This window comes from Sinohyriopsis cumingii, chromosome 6 (assembly GCF_028554795.1).
Source record: "Sinohyriopsis cumingii isolate HCF-2022 chromosome 6, ASM2855479v2, whole genome shotgun sequence".
Lineage (NCBI taxonomy): Eukaryota > Metazoa > Mollusca > Bivalvia > Unionida > Unionidae > Sinohyriopsis > Sinohyriopsis cumingii.
This window is the reverse complement of record NC_142966.1, coordinates 131,130,614-131,154,663: the sequence shown is the minus strand read 5'-3', so window position 1 is coordinate 131,154,663 and position 24,050 is coordinate 131,130,614. Positions and strand designations below refer to the sequence as shown.

At 33.8% G+C, this 24,050-nt stretch overlaps 1 protein-coding gene across 1 annotated transcript; it reads right to left on the bottom strand.

The window, feature by feature from the left end:
• Positions 1 to 14,570: 14,570 nt before the first annotated feature.
• Positions 14,571 to 24,036, bottom strand: LOC149797971 (protein mono-ADP-ribosyltransferase PARP11-like). The gene is made up of 2 exons (XM_089963056.1): positions 23,750 to 24,036; positions 14,571 to 19,328 (listed from the first exon to the last, which is right to left on the bottom strand). The coding sequence occupies exons 1-2, from the start codon at positions 24,015 to 24,017 to the stop codon at positions 19,057 to 19,059; spliced, it is 540 nt and encodes a 179-aa protein (XP_089819182.1). The 5' UTR covers positions 24,018 to 24,036; the 3' UTR covers positions 14,571 to 19,056.
• Positions 24,037 to 24,050: the final 14 nt, after the last annotated feature.

Genomic DNA, 24,050 nt, shown 5'->3' with positions numbered 1-24,050 from the left:
ATTTATTGTCACATTTAACAGGAAAAGTAAGTTACTAACCTTATTGGTTTTGTCAAATTTCTGTGTGATGACATGCAAAGTGCTTGTTTACCTATCCACCAACTTGAAAAGGTTTATAACGGATGGCTCGGTCCGATCAAATTTTGATGTAACCAGCGACGTCATACTTTCCCCAAATGTCTTAAAGGTCGCTATAACGGCCACCGAAGATCAAAGTAAAACATGTTCAAAGCATCGCAGAACCAGTCCGCAGGTATTGACTGCCATCTGCTCAAATTGCTGATTGAGGTTTGTGTGAAGTGTCGAATTTTGAATTGTATTGAACTTTAAAGTTGAATGCATTGAGCATTAAAATTTTGACTGAGTGAGATTTACCAGGGGCATTGCTACGCTGTCCTGGGAATGTAAACATCAGAGCTACCAACCATGACCACTTGATAGGAACCCATGTCAAATTATCATTTTCAAAGAGAAATTGATATGCCGTACTTCAAAGATTCTATGCTGTCTGAAAATCTGATGAAAGAAATGATTGTCTTGGGGAAAGTTGCGGAACCACTGCCTATGATTGGCCAGAATAAATTAAGGCATACACTTTAGAAGTAATGTGAATTTAAAGTGACAACCTTAGTCGAAATTCTTTAGCCTTAAAATTCCTGAGAGGAGAAGTTTGACTCCAGGGGAAGCTTAAAGAGAATAGTCCTTTCCTCATTAAACAAAAAATGGGCCAGGTAGCTGTCATGTAAGAAAAGACAGGGTTTACTGCTAGGACACACAAGTTCTGAAAGAGAACAGCATTACGGTACGCAATTTGAATTTAACGTAATATTCTCTTTTGTTTGTTTTATGCAAATGTGTTTGATAGGACTAAGTTCCATATTATATATTGTTTATTCAATTTCATGGAAAGGTGTTGATGCTAGAGTTGTTATGCAATTTATTTTATTCATTTTCATGGAAAAGTGTTGATGCTATAGTTGTTGTGCAATTTATTTTATTCAATTTCATGGAAATGTGTTGATGCTAGAGTTGTTATGCAATTTACCTTTTAATTTTGCAGTTATTAGTTCACTGGTAGAATTGATTGCATGCGATCCAAATTTTCATATGTGTAGGATTTAACAGGGTTATATGAAATAATTTTCTTTGTTAGGACGATACTGATTCACGTGAGTTAACGATAATTACCTATTTATATCTGATTTTGTAATGTTTAAATAATCTTGTAGGTTAGAGATTGCTGTGAGTTAGAATTTGTGAATATTATGCAATAGTAATCGAACATGTAGCATAATTAAAGGAATATGGTAATGTTCGGTAGACCGCTTACATGGTGATGTATGACCTGTAGCTGTGAAGCAAGGGTAATGTACTACCGTATTAAGTCAGAATTTATGCAGTGTTCGGATAGTTATTTATGCTTCTGAGTAACGTAAGTGAGGTAATTTATGTACTGTAGAAAGTGGTACATACATAGATTTGGGGGTAATTTTGTCCTTTAAGGAACAGCTTTCTGAGAGAGAGACGGGACAGTCTGAAGACAGAAGTCCGAGAAAAAAAGGACAAGATCATAATAAAGGACCAGGAAGTCCATGAAGGGATGAAGCATAGAGAAGAGGAAGTCGATGAAATAGGAAGACGCTGATACACGGCCAAGGGATGAAGGTGATGCAAATCAGTCGTAGACATTGCGCTCTTTTCACCACTCGTTATTATGATGAAATAAATCCAAACTGGACACTGCTATTAAATTCTGTTGACAGAATTTAGATTGAATTGAAATTGCCGTTATTAATTTGTTTTGATTAAATTTGTTATTTTTCTTGTCTAAGGAGGCTCATATTGCTTTATTTATTCCCAATATTCTTGCTCGGTTCTCTGTTGAAATTCTATTCTTTTTCACTCCCACCGGGCTATAACATCGAGGGAGGTCATCCTCTAGATAATGTTAGCCAAATCCAATTAACCACCCCTCTTACTAAGAGGGTGACGTTACAGCCTGTTAAAGCAGTAGCATTACTGTCGTTACAATGCCATTTGCACCAACGCCAGGAATTATTATTTTAAATAAATCATTAAAGAAGACTAGAAATCAAACTTTTCCTTTTACGTATGTAATTCTCTACAGATTTTAATTTTACTGTAATGTTTATAAATTAAATATCGTAAGCGGGTAGTGATTATATTGCGTGGAAGATACCACGATTCCGTAAATTGCGGAGTTTTTCCGTGGTCCCGTGATGCAATACTAGCCAGTCCTCGAATACAAACATAAACATGGCGAGCGAGACAGACAGGAGGAGACCAGATTTGTGTTGCACATTCATAAGTTCAATCTGCTGTCTGATATAATAGTTTATGTACTGTACTGGTCAGTGCTCAAATAAAAAAAATTTAGGCACAGGCCCCGGGCTGGTGACATAAATAAACTCAAGCCCTGACTGAAATTCCACAAACCCGGACAGTTCATACCTGTCAACCCTCAAGCCGGGAGAAAAACCTCCCGATTTTTGGGGCCTCGCCTACCTCCCGATCTCGTAATATCTCCCAATTTTTCGCAGAGAAGTCCCGATTATTACATTATGTCTGTCAATTTTCATTTCTCAGAAGAAAAAAAAAACCAAACCATACATAAATAGACATAACGTATGCAATCCACAGATGCCATATTCTATTTTAGATTGACTTGAAATTGCCGTTAAAAGAGACGGAAAACACGACTTTAATGACCTGTAGAAATACATGTATAACCATTTGCCATTTTCCTGGCACAATGAGACTGCAAACAGCAAAATGCCTTAAATCACTCTGTTTCATAACCATTTAGGATGTGTTTGAATGTTGTATGAAATATTAAATAAATGTCATTTGGAATATGTAACATAAAGGTTCTTCTTTAATTATCAATAGTAATATTCTAAGTCATACAAAGCTGAACAAAATATGATATTTAACAGAAATTGGAATTATGAAAATGTTATCGTCCATTTAAGAATTAATAGTATCAAAACTTAAACAAGTGACACACCCATAAAAATATGAAAATTTGTAAATTTGCTGAAGTAGTGAGAAAGGGTGAACAGTCATTTCTTCTTGATGATAGAATTTGGTGCAAGTAATGTTTGCATATGCAATTTGAGTGAAGGTAATACCTGTTTGGTATTGCTAGAACTAAAAAATAGATTTATATGTGTACGTGCTCTGAATGAAGGCAGGAAGGAATCCACGACTGTAGACAAAGACATCTTGGGCTTAAACGACTTTACGACTGTTAGATTACATTACAAAGCAAAAGAAATATGTAATAATTTTTCAGCAAGAAACCATCATTAAAGCATGTAATTTCATTTAATAATAAATGTACTTATGAAAGGTACAAATGAATTTGAACAAGCTGCTGAACAAACATTAGCATGGAATAAATCCCTCCCTGTTACATGTACACGCCCACGAGAAGTACATATGACAATATCAATATTATGTGGATATTTTTGGAAGAGATCAACCTAATTGTGTGATCCAGTAAAAACCAGACTGAAAGTCATGTGCTGTAATGTCACAATGAAAACAACGCATGATGAAAAGAAATCCATACTACTGTTATTTGTTATGATAAACCAAATGTTCTCCTTTCTTGTCTCATTTTAGTACCCGACTACCATTGTAAAAATACATTGGGACCAATAGTTTTCATCTGACAGATGTTAATGACATTTAAGGTGCAGAGCACTGACAATTGGGATTGAATCAACACTAGTTCAACAATTTTAGTATGAAATTTTAGAACAACAGTTAATATTTAATTTGAATAAATGCTCCTACATGACCACACTGACACTGATTTTGACTGCGGTGATGAGATTACACAATTTTTGATGGGTTGGTGAACAGACAGCAGATACTAGCATTGGTAGCAGTTTTGTTCCATTTGTTGATAAATAGTTGCTTCAGGATAGTATTAACAGGCCCTAGTACTGTATATGCTTAGATATAATTTAAGAAAAGGCATGATATAAATAGACCGTTAGAACTAACCTGATGTACCAATGCAGGACCTGCTTGGAGTCAAAGCATTAGCAGGTGAAACACAAATATCTAGTCGATGACTGTACCATCAGGCCTGAAAGCACTCCGGGATTGTTTCTACAACGAGGTAGAGGACACTGACAAATCCACCCCAGTTACATTCCCCGTTGATTATGTTGTGCAAATATGGATTCAACCAAAGAGAGTAAAATCTAGAATGTTATTCAACAAGGATACACCTGAGAGTTTAACGGTGTTTGGGCAAAGATGATAATGGTCATTGCATCATTCAGTGGCATAATTGGTGTACATACACATGAACATGGTGCTAGGGGCCCAGAATGCACAGTCACCAGAGACTTAAATATTCCTCAGGCAGATGTTTTCTATAATTGCATGACAAGAGTAATTAGAAGTGCGTGTTGCACCTGAAAGAGGAAAGATTCTTGAGCAGTTATACTTTACTATCACATTTTTTGAAAAACTATGATAGACCCTCAGTGTTACTGACGTGAGAAAATAATCAAAGCGAAAGAACAGCTGTGAGATGAAATCATCAAAACAACCACATTGCTCATGAAATAAAAATGTGTGTGTATTTATTGTAGATGTTATTAGTGGAATTGCCGTGGCAACTATTGTTGGTCTGGGTGTGGTGAGAATCATGAATATGTTAACTGTTATTATAGGTACACCAATCGGAATTGTTGTTCGAGCTATATCAGTATTAGTTTGTGTGACTGGCGGTACTAGTAAAATAATCTATTCGCAGTTGCAATCACAAACACGCATCTACTCGGAAATTCTCAAGGCGGCACAAAGCAGTCCCAGTACAATTACCAAGCTGCACCTTATGGTTGATGATGAAATAATTAGAATGGTTGAGTTACATACCATGTTGGCAGAAATAGAAAATCACCGGCAACTCCCGAGCATAGATACGGAATGAGGCAGTAGTGGATTTACAGGCAGCGAAAATCAAGTAAATGTTTGTATGTTTGTCAATGTACTTATGGTAGGTTCCGTAATCATCTCTCATATGATTTCACAATCAACTGATGGACATTAATAAGATAATAATGGTTTGTTGGTCACTGATCTAGGTTGAAGTATTTAACCCCACATGAATCCTTTTGCAGGGGTGCCTGTTGATAACTTTCATGCATGGGTGTGCATGCGTGATGTGAGGTCAAAGTCATGGGGTGTGTAAAGGCTTTGACCTAGATCAGTACCAAAATCTAAAGCCACTATTATCATACTACTAATAAAATGGGCAAATATTTATTTATTTATTTATTATCTATTTTTATTTTTATTTATTTTTTATTTATGTCTGCTTTACATATTATTATCAGGGACATATGTAGCTAGAAGAATAAAGCACATATATAGAGAATACATGGGTATACAGTTACAACTTTTACCATTTAGCCCATCAAGATTATGTGGGGAAAATTGTTTCCAAATTCAATAATTTGTCCTTTTTTCCCTAAATAATTAGGCTATTTAAACAGTTAAATGAAATTTAACATGCCATACACTTACTTTTAGTTTTCCAAGCTGGATAGAGGATTGTCATCTGGATATTATAGGTCTCTGTTATTATTATTATTATTATTATTATAAACCTACAGAGAAGGTCATATATAATTTATTTCCATTTACTTTTTGTCATCTCTTGTTTATTCATTTGATTATACTAAATCAAAATAGAGAAAATTTATAATATAACTTTAAAAGTGAAAGCATAAAGTCATGGGAATGATTAAAGTCTCAGCTGAGTCACTAATTATTGTTGTATTAAAATAGTAGTTAATCTTGCAACATCACAAAATAAGAACATTCAGTATAAATGATGAACTGTTCCTCTACCTAGTGTTTAATAGCATGAGCACAATAAATGGGAAAAAGTATTTTCCTTCTTGTGGGTATATGTGAACTTGATTTTGAATATATATACATATATATATAGCAGTAGCTTATTTTCTTCATTTCTCATTGAGAGATTTGGTCCATACCAAACTTGTGTGGAAATCAAAACGAACAGACATGGATGAGCAGGAGAAGGTTTCCTATCTCTGACTTTAAAGAAGAGTTTTAAATTAGTTCAATAAAAGATTCATTAGACCAGGAAGCACTAACAATATATTACAATTAAATATGTTTAATACACTGTGAAACTAATTGGTTTTACTTCACTTGAGTAGATGAAGACACTTCACAGCTCAGATTCAGCTGTTACTTGAAAGATCACATTTGAATGATACACTATTTCATGTGTGTGTTTGTGTTTGGATTTTTAAAGTCACTAGTTTTAACAAAATTTCAGTCATGTGGCTACAATGTCTGCAGTATGACAGATTATAGTGATGTCTAGCACTGGGACATCATGCCACAGACATGTTGCATGATGTCCCACCCAGTCACATTATCCTGACACCAGGCTGACCAGTCCTTACACTAACCTCTTAATGCTCAGTGCCTAGCAAGGCAGCTGTTAGTACCATTATTATAAGTCTTTGGTATGACTCAGCTAGGGTTTGAATGTGTGACCTCCTGCATCTAAGGCAGATGCCCTAAACACTAGACCAATAGAGCAATTGACCATTTCATAAATATAGCAAAGAGTCAAGGATAGTTTTTCACAATTTAAAAAAACAAAACAAAAAAGTCCAATACTGGACCTGTCATAGAACTAATAAATGACAGTGTCAGTATACAGTTTCATTGTCATCTGGAACAAGTTTTATCATCTGTAAGGACTTTTTAAAGTGTTATTTTCCAATTTAATTTTGGGCACTTGGGCATCAAGTCACTAACATAGTTTTACAAGTGACATGGTGATTGTTAAGGACTACAGCAAAATCAATATTTCTCTAAACTAGTTAAAAATATAAGGCTCAGTCAAGAATACTAATTAATCTTTTGACACATGATTTCAAATCATGCTATTAGAATTCAATAAGTTTGTAAAGTTTAGGGAAACAAAAACACTAAAATAAACTTCAAAATATTGCTTGTTTAAAGCACAACAACGGAACCTTTGCAATGCAGAAATTCAAATACTGTCTGTTAACATATAGGGAATTGCACAGTATTAGTAACCAAAGTTCTTGCTGCTGTTGTTGTTGATATGGGTTTCATGGGCAGAAATACATGTGTAAAATGTTCTAATTTGTTCTACATCCCAGGAAAATTTATCTGAACCCAAAACACTGCTCAACAGATAATGTGATTAAAGAGGGCTCAGTTATCAATTTCAAGAATATCAATACAAATTAAAATTTTTGTATAGAACTTAATATGATTTTGAAAGTATCATCATTATACAACACTGCAGTAATGACATGCAGGAATTTAATATATTTTGGACAGTACAAGCAGCTAAGCATGTTCTCTCACTGTTTGTTAAATGCATCATAAGCCAGTTCATAAGAATTACAAGCCAATTATTTATAGAGAGGCAGATTATGATCAGGTATTTTGCAGTGCCTTAGTTACAATGAAAAGACTTGTGTGCGATGAAGGGAACTAAATAACATATGGAATAAAGCAACCAATGATCACAGATAAATGTCTGACAAGGGCGAGGTTTGAGTTCACACCATTTCTCACCAGTGCTTAGCTCCTAACAAAAAGTGTAGACAACCTACCAGGTACGATGCCTTGGTATGAGGCAATCTCACCACTAGAGGTACATTTTGTATGGCTTTAATACAGATTTATGGGTTTAAATATTGTAATACTCAAATAAACAGGATTCATCAATAAATATGTCATCAAAGACTCGTAACCCTGCTTTCTAAATCAATACTTAACATGTATTACTTTGAAACCTTTATCCTTATTCTTGAGCCAATGAATGATTTGCTACAATCTTCCATGAAGATACTTTTTGTTTTGAAATGTGAAAATATCCAATCACTAGCAATAGAGAAAGCAGTTATGGAGTATAATCATATTGATTCTGTACTATAATCTTTTATATCAGAATATAATGCACAAATTTAGTTTCAGTAAAAATACTTATATGCACTAAATAACAACAAGAAATGCTTATTCTTACTTTAAATTAATTCCTATAAAATGAGTTAAATGAACATTATTCATTAAAAAAAATTGGCAGACAAAAGTAGCACATGCCATCAATACATCCTTTTGCTTAACAGAACATTTGTATTTATAGATCTAATGGTAAATATACAAAAATCTTCACATCAGTGCTTTCCTTTACTTGGCAGGTTTGGATAAACAAACTACTTTTTGTTGTGAGTTCCATTAACCAGTAGCAGTAAAAGATGATATTGCTGAGAAACACTCCGGGTTTGTAAGGTAAGTAGTTTTGATGTTTACATTTTTCTTCCACTAATTTAAAAACAAATGTTTTATTTTTTTTCTTTCTGCTAAAGCCTTTGCACAAATTGTACTGAAGAACCAATATATTTTTGTGCCTTCTAAAATTCATTTCAAATTGTTTAGACATTCAGCATTTCAGACCAGGGAAGTTACAAAAATACCCCTCCAGCTAAAATAATAATAAAAAAATTATATATAAAATAAAAATAAAATAAAACTCAAAGCAAAATTATGGTTACCATAGGATGGCAAAACTTTTAAAAGATCAGAAGTGACACAGTTAAAATCAAAGTTATGTTTTTTTCTAAATGGAGGGAATGTATTGAGTGAATTAGTAGGGGTATAACAGTCATATGTATGGACTTTATAGCAGTTATATGTTTGGATATACCAAGAATTGTATTGGGCTTGTAATCACTGTAAACACTTATTTGTATGGACTTATCATAAGCTGTTCTGGGTTTGTAATCAGATTGAACAGTTGGACATATTGAATGTTGTACTGTAATCAGAGTAAACAGTTATTTGTATGCACTTATCATCAGTTACACATTCAAGTTTATCTCATGTTTTCACTCATATCTCCATAAATTATAAACTCACAGTTACCATTTCTTTCATTTTGAAATTTATTTATATGATTTATTATTCTATCAAATATATCTTAATCAATCACTGGCTGCTTGCATGAACCTGGTGGCACAATGTAACATAAACATCTGAATTAATCACTGACTGCCTATAGGATCCTTGTGGTATACAATGTAACATAATCATCTCAATCAACTATTGGTTACCTGCATGAACCGTGTGGTACAATGTAACATAAACATCTGATTCAATCATAGGCTGCCAAAATGAAACTTGTAGAACAATGTAATGTAAATTTCCGAATCAATCATAGGCTGCCAACATGGACCCTGTAGTAAAATACATAAACCTTCAGCTATTTTTAAGCATAAAGGATCAAATTTAATATACAATACAAAACCATCAAAATCACATTCAACTGTCGCTTTTCCTTTAAATTTAGAACAAAGTGGTCAGTCTTTTTACCTCAAGTTCTGAAAAGTCACTTGTCCATATCTCTCTTAATAGAACAATATTTTTTAAAGACTCAAATAAGCTCTTCACACTAGAAGTCACTAACCCATGAACATTTAAGAAAGCACATGATATTCAGTTTCTTCTGACTACAGTCTTAACGAAAATGATCAACAAATTCATTGATTAGGGTCATAACTGTCTCCATCAACAATAGAAATGTTAAGGCTAGAGCATGTACTTGGATGGATGGATGGATGGATGGATTAAAATTAACATTTAGATATTTACATAGCTAGATAGACAGTTAGGTAGGTAAGTAGGAAGATAGATTGACTGATTGATTTGGAAGTCAGTCTGACTTCAAAATGACTATGAACATTCATAACAGTTGCATTAGGAATATGGAAACTGTCTTTTCTAAAGACAATAATTAAAATAATATGGAAACAGTCCATCATGTCAATAGATAATGAATAAAGGAATATGGAAACTGTCCATCCTGTCCATATACAATAACTAAAGAAATATGGAAAATATCCACCATTTCTATAGACAATAACTGAAGGAATATGGAAACTGTGCATTGTGTCTATAGACAGTAATTAAAAGACTAGGGAAAATGTCCATAGTGTCCAAAGACAATAAGTATGGAAAATTTTATAGTAGTAGGCCTGATATTAATTTGCTCAGACCAAACTTTACAAGAGAAATATCTTAGTTGCTCACCACCTAAAAGGAGAAGCTAGGTATTTTGGCAAATAGCAAATAAATATGATATTTGCTCAAAATAGCACTAATTTAATCATGCTTTTAGCAAAGAAAATAGACACTATTGTAAACATAAATTAAAATCCTTAATAACTAAATGCAATATCATATACTGGTTGTCTGTCAGTGGCATTTTCATTCAGAATTAACTAAATATGACAAGAAGCATTTTAATGACATTACCATGTTAGAGAAATGATTCATGCATGAGGAGTCATGGTAAGATTTTAAAGATGGCCACTATGGTGTGATGTTTGAGGTCATATGAGACCCATTTTTTAACAGAACCAGCTACCTCTTGCCCAGTGTGATGGAGTCATCCAGATATATCTTGCCCAATGTGACAGAGTCATCTAGATGCACAGAGACCTTGCCCACTGTGACAGTCATCCAGATACATCTTGCCCAATGTGATAGAGTCTTCAAGATACATCTTGCCCAATGTGATAGAGTCTTCAAGATACATCTTGCCCAATGTGATAGAGTCTTCAAGATACATTTTGTCCAATGTGACAGAGCCATCCAAATACATCTTGTCCAATGTGAGAGAGCCATCCAAATACATCTTGTCCAATGTGAGAGAGCCATCCAAATACATCTTGCCCAATGTGATAAAGTCATCTAGATACATCTTGCCCAGCATGACAGAGGTTGGGAATTACACATCATCTGGATGCTCCCCACCACAATAGCTAGTGGTGATTATTCACTCAGTATGTTATAATACTGAAAGATCCTTTTTCATTGATAATAAATGAAAAAGAGCATTCAGGTTTAGGACACTCTTGTTTGCCAGAATTAGTCAAAACTTTGAAAAACTAAGTTAAAGGATTCTTATATGTATCAAAAGCTGATCACAATATACATGGCTACATAATATTTCACTGCATATAGTACATAATAAATATAACCTTATCACTTTGTCACTGAGATTGCAATTCAAGGCCTTATCAACAAAACCTTACATTCTCTGATTGAAAGACTGTCATAGTCAGGTTTATAATTAGGACATGAAAAATATTTACACAATATACAATTTTATTAAATGTTCAAAATAAAAGATGATAAAATTAAATATGGAATAAATTCTGACTATGAAAGACACTGATGAAGCAAGAAAAAAACAAAAAAATGTCTTAGCATTGCTTCAAGACCTAGAAGTATACAATATGTTATACATCCATGGAAAAATACAGAGCTATTTCAGCAGTCTGCACAACCAGGTAAACTGCAAAGTAAAGAGTTAATTTTGGCAGTCTCCATAACCAGGTAAAGTGATAAGTACAGAGTTAATTTTGGCAGTCTCCATGATCAAGTAAACTGAGAAGTATTTACACTGATACAACTCTATAGTATTAAATACGGTAATGGTTAAAGCATAACCAATAAGTTAAGTAAAATTTTTAGAAAAATTATTTCCCTAGAATAGAAAATATACATTTATGAGGAACTAGCAGTATTGTGAATTAAATTCAAAAAATTCCTAACAGTTCTATCAGAAGTCCAAAATAATAGAGCGTTCAAAATGAGTCTCAGGTCTTGAATGTGCTGGTGTACCAATAGCCTTGAACATGCTTTAGTGACAACAGCCTTAATGTAACACAAATGGCATTCTCTAGAATGTCTTTGAATGAATTCACAATATTGTCTAGTCCAAACAGTCTTATGAGCACTTTGTAATTGTAAGAAATAATTTAAATAAATGATTCATCTCAAATCTAAACACAACATTAATTATATCTGCAGACTGAAATCAAAATAAGAACAATGATACAGTTATACATCTCCATGACTCTATTATGACTCTGTCTCCCAATATCCTACTTAATCTATTTTTCGACAACTCTGCACCTGACTTTTGTCAAAACACAAGCCCCCCACCCCCACAATGGAAAATTAATTCAAACTGTAAACAGGTCATTTTCAAGTCTGGGTTTAGAACTAAAATCCAAATAAACAACCTATTTAGAGCTTGAATTATCTTAAACTAGAATCTATAGTTATGGACAAAATAAGCTATGTAATATGTTATTTATAAGCGATCATTACAATCATGGACAAAAATTAAACACACAATATAGATATACATAACAAAATGCACAAAAGCACCTCCATGTAAAAGAGCCAAATTCTTTTTAATTTCTAATGAAGTTTATTCCCTTTCATTCTTCAAGGTGTTTTGTTGGGCATGGTATTTAAACAGCAGTGAACTCCTGTAGTTGTAACCAATTGTGGTTTAAAGGATACCAATGGTGTGTTAATGATAATGCCTAGCTTGTGTTTATAAGACTCTACCAATGTCAGCATGGCATTCATCAGTGAAGCCATATCTGATTTGTGGCACTGATATCGGATTTAAAGCTCCTTCATAAACTTATTTTTACTACATTTGTTTGATATGATCACTTGAAATTTAGGAGCAATATACTTAGTGTTATACTGAACATCATCTTTCAGAAAACTGCCAAACAGAGACTCAAGTACATGTATAATGTTATGTATATTTAATCTGTATTGTTTAATAATGGCTTTTCATAATGTTTATGTTATTTACTTGCACTTGACTTTGTCCAAAATCAAGGTCATGGTGTACCCTACCAGTAACATTTATTTTGTAAACAACAAAAAATAGCTAAAATTTTCTCTGTGATTGTGGATTCAGGTCATTATTAATGGCAAACATGTGTTTTTAATCTGAGTCTAGGACATTGAGTTTTTCACTTGGAAATTCATGAACTTGTTGACAACTTTGACTGTTTTATAGAGGAGGCTGACTTACATCCTGGCTCTATTATTGTGTCTTAGGTTTTTATATAATGTTGTTTACTTGAAAAATTACTCATTCTTGGCTTAACACCTAAAGCAGAACCAGTCTTATTGTTGTGTTCAGTTTTTCATTTTGGGTGGATTTATTTATTGAAATTATTATTCAGTGGAATTACATAGTGCTCAATAATAATCTTGGACTGGAACATTGATTTGGAATTACAGTGGATTCAGGCAAGAACATTTTGGATTATATTATGGTGATACATCAAAAGACTTACCACATCACCACACTCCAGACTATTGGCACATTAGCTCTTTTGAGACTGCAGACACATCACCATGTTCAATATCAGAATTTATATAGAATATTACTGGAATTTGATGGGAACTTCATACATTTGGACTTGTCATAGAACTTTTTGAACTATTTGGAATTTAATTCAAATTACTTTAAGTTCTATTTAAAATTTCACTTTATATTTGTGGGAAGTAAATTATTTGCTGAATTTTACAAAACTTCTTGGTTTTTTGCTTTTTTCTGTTATTTAGATTAAGACCAGAGTTGTAACAATACTTATAAACTCTTTTGAAGACTCATTTAAAACCATGTTCTTCACACAATGAACTATCCAACTAAAAGGACTATATTTATATAAGCAGATCTATATATACAAGTAAATGTTTCCAAGTTATGATCAGGCAATTTATTGTTTTTGATCTTAATACAAAAATAAACTGGTTATTATAAGAAGGTGATTGCTCTAAAAGTTTTGATTTGTATGGTGGCATTTCATAAGATACCAAATGTGTAAAGAGTCAACTTTTTTTGCAAATATGGTGGTCTTTCGATCAAGGTTTCTCAGCTTCTTATCTTGAAATAATGTATTCAATAAATTGTACATCATTCCCAGATCGCTTGTAAGAAAAATATATCATGCAATATGAATTTGTAAACTGCAGTAAAAGAAACAGTGTCATATAAATGTGCACAATAAATCACATAATAAAAATTAAATGTAAACACCTAAAATTATAAGATAATACCATATAAATTTAATATCATCAGCATAAAAATAAATTCATAAAATGAAATGTTTACATACAAATTTTGATGATAAATATAATACCTATTAGCTTATGCTGGCAAAACAGAAAACCCAAGCAAATCAAGGCACAAATATCAGTCATATAGTAAAGGACCAAAACATATCAGGGTACCAATATTAGTCACTTAATAATGCTAATATTATTTTTAAGCTTACTTGATCTTATAGAAGAGACTGATGTAGAAGATAATATGACTCTGAAGATGCATTAATACAAAATCTTGACCCTGAAAACACCACCATTCCAACTGGGAAAGTGACACATTAACACCAAATCTCAGCAATGAGAAGACAGTGACACAATAACACCATATCTTAACATGGAGAAAAATACTATTCAAACAGAAAGGATAACAGTAACACATAATCTTAACATTGAGAACATTACAATTCCCACTGGGAAAGTGACACATTAACACCAAATCTTAACACTAGGAACAATACCATTCCCACTGGGAAAGTGATGCATTAACACCAGATCTTAACACAAAGAATTCGTCTGTTTCCCCTTGGGAATGTTTTTTGTGTTTATTGTCATTAACAGGCAAGACAAAACTTGAATTATCAGCATACAGAGTATAAGGCTTATAAGACTATAACTATAGTTATGAAATGGTGCCATACATATATACAATGATACTCAAAACAATTTATGAGATTACTATGGAGTGTAAAGCTTACACAATTAAAATCATAGGTCACTGCATTTGTATTGGAAAATATGAATTAGATTTTCTGAGTAATACTGCATGACAATGGAAGTGCAGTATTAGTCTGAAAAAATGTGTTCATATTTTCCATTACTAATGCAGTAACCTTGTTAATATGTACTCAGTTTGTTTTTCTACCTAAGGCTTAGTTATTAAAAATAAACTACAATAAACAAAGTAATTGAATTTATAGTGTATTCCAAAATAAATGCACAAAAATAGATTCATCAATACACAGTAACAATATAAATGTTCACATAGCACCACCCAGTGACCTTATAACTTCGCCATGTGCTTGACATTAGTTTTTAAAAGTCTCATTTTGGTCTACTTAAAATTTAAATTTAGAGTCATCTAGTGAATCAATGTGCATTGAAACAACTTTTCCAGATGGTCTGGATATTGTTTTTCTGTTGATAAAACTCAGTTCTGCTTTTCTGCTTGTGATGGATTGAATTTATTAGTTGGGTCCATTCCGTATAATGTACATGCGACTGAAGCAGTTGAATCAACTGCACATGTGTTTCTGTTCTGTTACTGATTGTTTGGAATCATAATGTGGGGAAAGTATGAATTCTTTTAATTGAAATCATAAAGAAAGTACATTCTGAGGAAATTTTAGATGCATAAATATAAGTATATTTATTGCCATTCTTATTACCAGCTAAAGGAAATGTATGTTTATTGGAGGGACCTCAGCTATGACCTGTATGGCTTCTGTCAAATGCCTAACAAAGCAGCTGGTGTGTCACAGTCTGTTAACCAGTGGAAATAAGACTTCTTTTTGTCATCTTGGCTTATTGGCTCTGATGCCCTCAGTTTTCTACCAAAACCTTCAGTCACATTTGTTTCTTGAATTTAGTGTTCTGACTGACTTGTAAAATGGCATGTTTCTGATTTATATGTGATAGCACTTGGCCTCAGAATGCTTTTTCTATGCTATTTTTATTGACCCTTGAGAGCACTGGTCATAGTTTGAAACATTCTATTTGCAAAAAGTTTAAATTATTTCTCCTAAATAACTTTTTAAATGATCACAATGATATTTTCAATTACTACATCTCATGTTCATATGCAAATATCACATTCATTTGATTGCTTGTCTGAAAGTTTCATTTGTGACTCAGTGATCTCATCCACATTGTTAACTTTATCATTTCTCCCTTCAAATGCATGAAACATCTTGTTGAGTTCACCCACATACAAATCTAATAAATCAAAAGCTGAAATGTCTACTACATGAGCATAGTTATTACATTGTTTTTTTTAAAAAAGTAGTTCCTAATCCACGGTACTATTTTTAGACACATGTCAAGCTGTATGAAGCCATGTAGCATGAAAAAATACTGCATGATTTTGACAACGTTAACTTAATGGAGAAAAAAAATCAGCATATAATAAGTATAATCATGAAATGGTGTCATACATGTTATGTACAATGATAGACTGTAATGCTGATATGACTAATCATAGAAATGGAGTCAAACATATCTTATATGAAATGATTATAGTTTCCAGAGTGATGAATGATTTGTAAATGTGAAATACTGTGCAGTCAAAAATTTTCTCTTGTGACTTTTTTTCTGTCTAAAGTAAGGCAAAAATGCAAATGAACTATTGGGTTCACTTGTACATGTGAAATAAACAAAATTATAAATGGAATGGTGCAATCATACAATAATGACTAATGGTCCCTACATTATTTGTATAGAAGTTACTTAAGCTGCAAGTGGCATGGAACACACAAATGGTCCCTTTTTGTTTCATGTACAAGTTATTTAAGCTTCAATGTGCATGAAATACACTTATAATGCAAAACAATTTGACTTTATTGACTTTAATATCAATTATGTCAATCAATTACCCATTGCTTCAGCTTTACTCACTGTCAGAATGTTGTGGATTAAAATTTTGCCCAGAACAGGCCAGGGCACTTTTCATAATGTGTTCCTGGGTAAGGCACTTTATGCCAATTGGTTTAGCATGATATAATCTTTCCTGTATTACAGTGCCACCATGCAACTAATAAAGCCTTCTATGAGACATTACCCCACCATAAGAGATGTTATTAGCCTTCTGTGAGACATTACCACACTGTGAGAGATGTTATTTCTTACCAATAAAACCTTCAGCGAGACATTACTACACCATAAGAGATGTTATTTCTATACCAATAAAGCCTTCTATTAGACATTACCACACTGTGAGAGATGTTATTTCTATAACAATAAAGCCTTGTACGAGACATTGCCACAGCATCAGAGATGTTATTTCTATACCAATAAAGCCTTCTATAAGACACTGCCACACTATGAGAGATGTTATTTCCATACAAATGTTTTCGTAAAACATATAGTACACTGAAACTCTGATAAAGCTAAGTAACAAAACCGTGTTTCCTGTAAATGGCTTGATATTGGTTTTTTTGTGGATCTTACTGGCACTTTCAACACATTATTGACTATATATTCCAATGTGACTTTCCATTCATAGACAGTATTGAAAGCATGACTGTCAAGACAGCCATCATGGCAGTCATGCTGAATATATCATTGGTACCATCTTCGTTCAGGACCAACTAGACATCACAATAGGTCTATTGGTAAAAACCCAATGTCGATATAGCCAATCATTTGGGAGAAGTAGAAATATTTATATTTTCAAGATGGCCACTATGATGGCCATATTGAGGGTTTGTATTGCTTTCTTTAAAAACCAGTTAGACACCATGATGAAAACCCAATGTCAAAATGACTTTCCATTAAAGTGGAGTAGTGTTAACAAGATTGTCAAGTATCATGACCAATATGTTGGCCATAGAGGATGTCAGATCAACACCATTTAATTTAGGACTAAAAAGATATTATAAGAAGTCTTCTGGAGAAAAACCCATGTGGCTATGACCTTCCTTAATTTGGAAAATAACAAGAAGATTTTCAAGACAGCTGCCATGAAGCCCACATCGGATATCAGACTTGCATCATTTTGACTTAGGACCAACTAGACATGATAAGAAGTCTTCTGGTGCAAGTATATGTCAAAATGACCTGCCACTTAGATGAAGCAGCAATATAAAATTTCCAAATGGCCTTTGTGGTGGCTATATTGATTTTTCACTGTCTCATTTATAACCAACTAGACACCATAAGAAGTCTTTGTGAAAACCCATGAAAGTATGACCATTCATTCAGGCAAACAAGTAATAACAAGGTTTTCAAGATACCAACTGTGGTGGCTGTATTTGATGCATGAGTGGCACAATTTTCATTTTGGATCAACTAGATGTCAAAAAAAGTGTTTTAGTGAAATCCTGCTGAGTAGCATTAACAGTTTCTCAGGATGGCCACTGAGGCAGCCATGTTGGATATGCAAGTGACACCATTTTCTTTAGGACTGACTAACATTAGTCTCTTGGTGAAAATCTGATGCCAACATGACTTCTTGTTAAGCATTAGCGATAACACAATTTTCAACATGGCATCTGTAGTGGCCATTTGAGACCAACTAGTCTTCATAAGGATTCTTTTAGTGAAAACCCTATGCTGATATGACCATCCATTCAGAATGAGTAGCAATAGTACAATTTTCCAGATGGCCAGTGTGGTAATCATATTAGACACCAGATTGGTACCATTTTCATTTAGGACCAAGTAGACATTATAAGAAGCATATAAGTGAAAACATGCTGCCATGACAATCCATTCAGGGGGAGAAGTAATAACAAGATTTTCAGGATGGCCACAATGACAGCCATAGTAGATGTCTGTTTGCAACACCATTTAAATTTAGGACCAACTGGACCATGGGATGAATGTGTGTGTAAAGTTTCAAATAGTTTAGGAGGAGTTGTGCTAATGGATGGATGGACGATTGAAGACTGACAATGGACAATAGACTATCTCATAAGATCTTCTGGTCTATAGAGATAAAATTTGTCTCTTTTTGGTAAACATAACCATACTAGATGGTACATCCACACTGTTTGGGATGCAATCTTTTATTTTTGGTTAAAACTGCATGACACAGTGATATTTTAGAAGACAATGCTTTTGGAAACTATTAATGGATATCACGATGGATGACAGTCAGTACATTATGAATATAGGACCAATTACATTAAGCTCACTTGACTTACAGTATGAACTAAAAGCTGAACTGAATTTGTACTATTTATGGACTTTTGCACACCCAGATTTATTTTACGATTTTTGCATGCTACACATGTTATGCAGCAAGAATAAAGTTCCTGTGAGAATATCCTGAATGTATACATTTTAAATTCTAGTATATGTAATGATGTACTCTGGATAGCAATGATTTTTGTCATAGACTACAAGCTCTCTGAATAGTTTTCCCATGTCGCCAACTACAGAGCCAAAATATCCTTTGGTATGTCTTGTGTTTGTACAGCCATCTCGATAGCAAGTTCTGCATAGTGCTCTTCTTAATTTGTGTGGATCTGAGTCTGTGCATATATAAATATTGCCAAGGACCATTTGCATCAGGAACATTTTCTTTTTGCCAGGTGTTCTTGCTTTTCTTAATTCTGCAAAATGTGAAGAGGAATTCTGCTGTCATTTGCTCTGTTTTTCACTGAACAGCATTTACCTTCACTGAAACCTGTTACAAGGGGGTATTAAAGGCCGTTACTGTTGTGCTTATTTAATTTGTTTTGTCAGCTTACCTTTGTCCCTGATTGAGAATAGAGTTTTTGCATGTTTTTTATTTTCATGTTTGTAAGTTAGAAATAGGTTGTTTACTGATATTCAAGTTCAAGATTTAGCTTTATTTACAGACGTAGAATGTTCTAGAAGAAATCTTTTGACCTACATCCTGGTCATTTTATTGTCTCTTAGATTTTTATATAAGGTTGATGTCAACAAGATTATTTCATTCATGTCTTAAGATCAGTCTCTGGAATCATGTTTAATTATGTTCATATATAATTTAAGAGGAATCATTTTATTTAAAAATTATTCATTGGAATTAACAAAGTGCACACTGAAATTTTGGACAAAATCACTTTTCTAGGACTATTGTGAATTCATTCAAAGACATACTGGATTATATCATTGTGATACATCAAGACTGTTGGTACACCAGCTCATTCAAGATATATCAGCATATTTAATATTGGAATTCATTTAGAACACTCGATACTTTGGACTTGTGATAGCAGTTATAGGATTATTTGAGATTTAATTCACATTACTAAGTTCCTTTTAAATTTTCAATTGTAAAGTAGGAATAATCAATGGTTCAGTCTATGTATGCAGTATGAATATATCAGTAATATCAGTAGTTCAAGCCTATGTATGCAATTGTAAAGAATGAATATTAATCATGCCAGTCTATGTATACAACTGTGAAGCATGAATAATCAATGGTGCCAGTCTATGTATGCAACTGTAAAGAATGAATAATCAATGAAACTGCTGAAGCATGAATAATCAATGATTCCAGTATTTGTATGCAAAGTATGAATATTTAATGGTTCCAGTCTGTGTATGCAACTGTAAAGTATGAACTGAACTTCCATATTGAAAACAAGATCAACCATGCATAATTAATGGGCAGGTAACAAAATTTATGCAGTGTCAATGCATTTGGTATATAATTTTAACACAATTCGAATATTTTCTCTGTAATGGACAATAATTTGAGTTTAAGATGTATCTTCTTAAGATTACAGTGGAAACAAAGGTTTTATGATCAAAACAATGTAACAAAGTATTATTTGTTGTATTTAACAAAGAACATTATAATGCAATGTTGCTGTTTTTTTAAACAACGTTGCAAAAACTAACATGGCAGTAATTCATGATCAAATACACAAGTATAAGGCAATAAATGTAACATCATTACATGTGCATAATTTCATAACAACTGGAGCATGACAAATTAAACATTAGGAAAGGTTAGAAGTATTGTATTAAAAATAACTGATTCAACTAGTTTTGTAGTAAAGAAATTCATTCTGATTACCAGCCATAAGTACAGCAACACTTAGAATGGATTGGGTGGAGTGGGGTGGGGGTGGGGGTGGACTGATGATAGAGATTTGTTATTTAAATGCACCTTATTATAAACATCCAATACCTTGATCAACTACTGCATAATGTGGAGGCAGATCAGAGTCTTTGCAGTTAGCTTGAAATTATCAGCAACAGTGTATGTTAACCCAGTTTGCTAGACTGGTGCATAGTAAACACCTGACTTGCATAAGGTGGTAGTCACAGCCAATCTGTATATAGACTGTTAGCTTCAAATTACAATTGTACAGATGACCTTGACCTGCCAAATTGTTGCATAATATGACAGCCAATCTGATCAATGTTGTTAGCTTGAAATCATAAAGAAAATCATGGTAAACCCCTGAACTGAAGGACTAATGCATAATGTGACAGCCAATCAGGGTCTAGGCTGTTAGCTTGAAATGAAAAGGAACAGGACAGTAAACCCATTATCAGCAAGACTGGTGATGTATGTGATAGCCAATCCTGTTCAAGACTTTTACCTTAAAATTATAAAGAACAGCACAATAAACCCCATGATCTGCCAGACCGCTGCATAATGTGACAGCCAATTTGCATCTATATTGTTAGTTTGTCATCATAAGGAATAGTGGAGTAAATCCTGACATTCCAGATTGGTGCTATATATGATTGCCAATATTAGTCCAGGACATTAGCTCAAAGTCATAAGAACAATGTAGTAGAATTCTGATTCTGCCAGACTACTACATGATGTGGAAGTCAATCTAGGACTAGGCCATTAGTTTGAAATTACAAGTACAGTATAATAAACCCTGATCTGCCAGACTGTGGTATAATGAGACAGCCAAGCTGGGTCTAGGATGTTGGCACAAAACTGTAAGGAACAACACAATACATTGGTCCCCAGCTTATACAGCCACCCCATCTGTATTGGGAAAGTGGCCTTATCAGATAGGTGGTCTTTCCAGAGGGGGACTACACTTTTTTGTGAGAAGTATATGTAATGTACGTAATAAGAAAGCTACATACTTCAAAGCATTTAATATCTTCATTTAATATCTTCGTTTCAAAGTAACATTAATTATTAAAAGGTTCTTCTTGTTATAATAACAGACTTATTTCAACTGAATATACATTAATAGTTCTTATTCTTGGCATGGGGCCCCGAGTGGCCAAGTGGTCTAAAGCGCTCTCTGTTACAGATCACTGCTATCTCACCTCTGTCTGCATGGGTTCGAGTCTCGGATTCGGCCAATGTGGTTATGTGAGAAAGCTTGCCAGTATGTTCTCAAAGGTTGGTGGTTCCTTCTGGGGATTTCCCGGGTTCTTCCTCCACCATTAATACTGGCCGCCATGTATAGCCTATCATGTGCTGAAAAATGGCGCTAAACCCTACAACAACAACAACAACATTCTTGGCGTAAGCATGATATGCAAGCGAGTATTGTTATCATGCACACTGAAAATCCATTCAAAAACATCATTTAAATCTTGCTACATACATAATTCTCTTTTCATTTGCTCCATTTTCCCCACTGCTGCCGAATAGTCTCCTTATCAGTTACGATGTTATTTGAGTCTTTTCAACAAAAAATTGTTTCATTCGAGTCTTTTCGACATAAAACTGTTCAGCAAGTCCCCCCTCCCCACCTCACCCGATGCTGTCGAGTAGAATAACCAACTTTCTTCTAAAATAATGTCCCTATTTACATGACGACATGTTCATGATGGATAATGATTTATTCGGATGGTACAAACTGTATGCAATTTAATTATGCAGACAAAACTTTTGTCAAGTGGACAAAATGTCTTCTTCGTAAAGGAAGCGATAAAATGTGTTGTCACATGATTTTTCAGTCTTTGTCTGGTACCCTCATTTGTTCAAGATTAATTTCTGTGTGTGTGTGTTAATGCACAAAATCTATTTTTAGCCTATGCTGACTCTGTTATGATCTTAACAATTACATCAGGTTGTAATCATCAAAGAGAAGAATTAGGCAGATGTGTGAATCCCAAAACTATATCATAACATTCTTGAGCCCATTTCCTGTAAATGTCAACTTTTAAAGACAATGGTATATTATTAATCTTAGTGTTACATGTACTTTAGTCAACACTTCTTTCAGTAACAGAAACTTGACATTGGGAGACACGTATCAATGATAATCTGATTACTTACCTTACCTCATGATATGAATTAATTATTGGTTCTGGATACATTTGAAAAAAAGTGGCCGCTTGTGAGGGGAACATTTTCCATTTTTGTACTAATATGCTGGCTGCTGGTCACGTTAGAGGGGTGGCCATTTTAGAAGGGTACTTTTGAATACAAACTTGTCAGTGCCAAGGAATTCTGGCCATAAGAAGCGGGTGGCTGCTGGTCAGGGGGACTACTGTAAACCTTTGATATGCTAGACTGTTGCATAATTCAACTCCCAAGCTGCATCTGGGCTGTAAGCTTGCCATCATCTTATATATAAACACACACATCTGTCTGTGTGTCCCACTTGCTAAACAAGAGGTCATGAGTTCAAAACTTTTGGCAGCATCCCAGTTTTCTTTTACTATATTTGTCCTTTTATGTTCAACATTCCATTAATTTTTTTATTTTTACTTTTTCTTTATTCCTGTCCTACATTTGTCCTTCTGTGTGTCCCAGCCACCAAAGAAGAGATCATGAGTTTGAAACTCACGGTCGCATCCCCAATTTTTTTATACTTTTCTTGTGCTTTTATCCTCAACTTTCTTTTAAAGTTGCTCATCCCAATTTGTTTTTGGTTTACTTTTTTTTATTCCCAGCCTTGGATGGGCAATTAGCCTAGTAAGAATATAAATATATTAAAATTTACCAGAATGATATAATGTGTGCCACAATCTCTGGGTCTAAACTGTTCACAGTTGCATGCACATTAAATGATCAAGCTTGATCTGTATATTGGTCTACAACTACTGCCGACATATTTGGTTTTACCTGTATATTGGTCTGCTTTTGTAGAGCTCTCTGCACCGTAGACCCCTGTGCCAAGCATCGCCTTGTTGCTACCAAGACGGCAGTCAAGACCATTTTCACAGACTGCACCAATCTTATCCTTTTTGGTCCCATGAAAGAAATAATATTCATTGATTGCTGGGTACATCTCTCTTGACAAGTACTCGTCTCTTCTCGAAGTCTTGATGTCTCCCTTTCTGCAGCCTTTGATCTTATCCAGCTGTGGAAACTTTCCTGTTTTGACTGCCATAATGATTTGAAAATTTCTTGTCCCTTTTTGAAG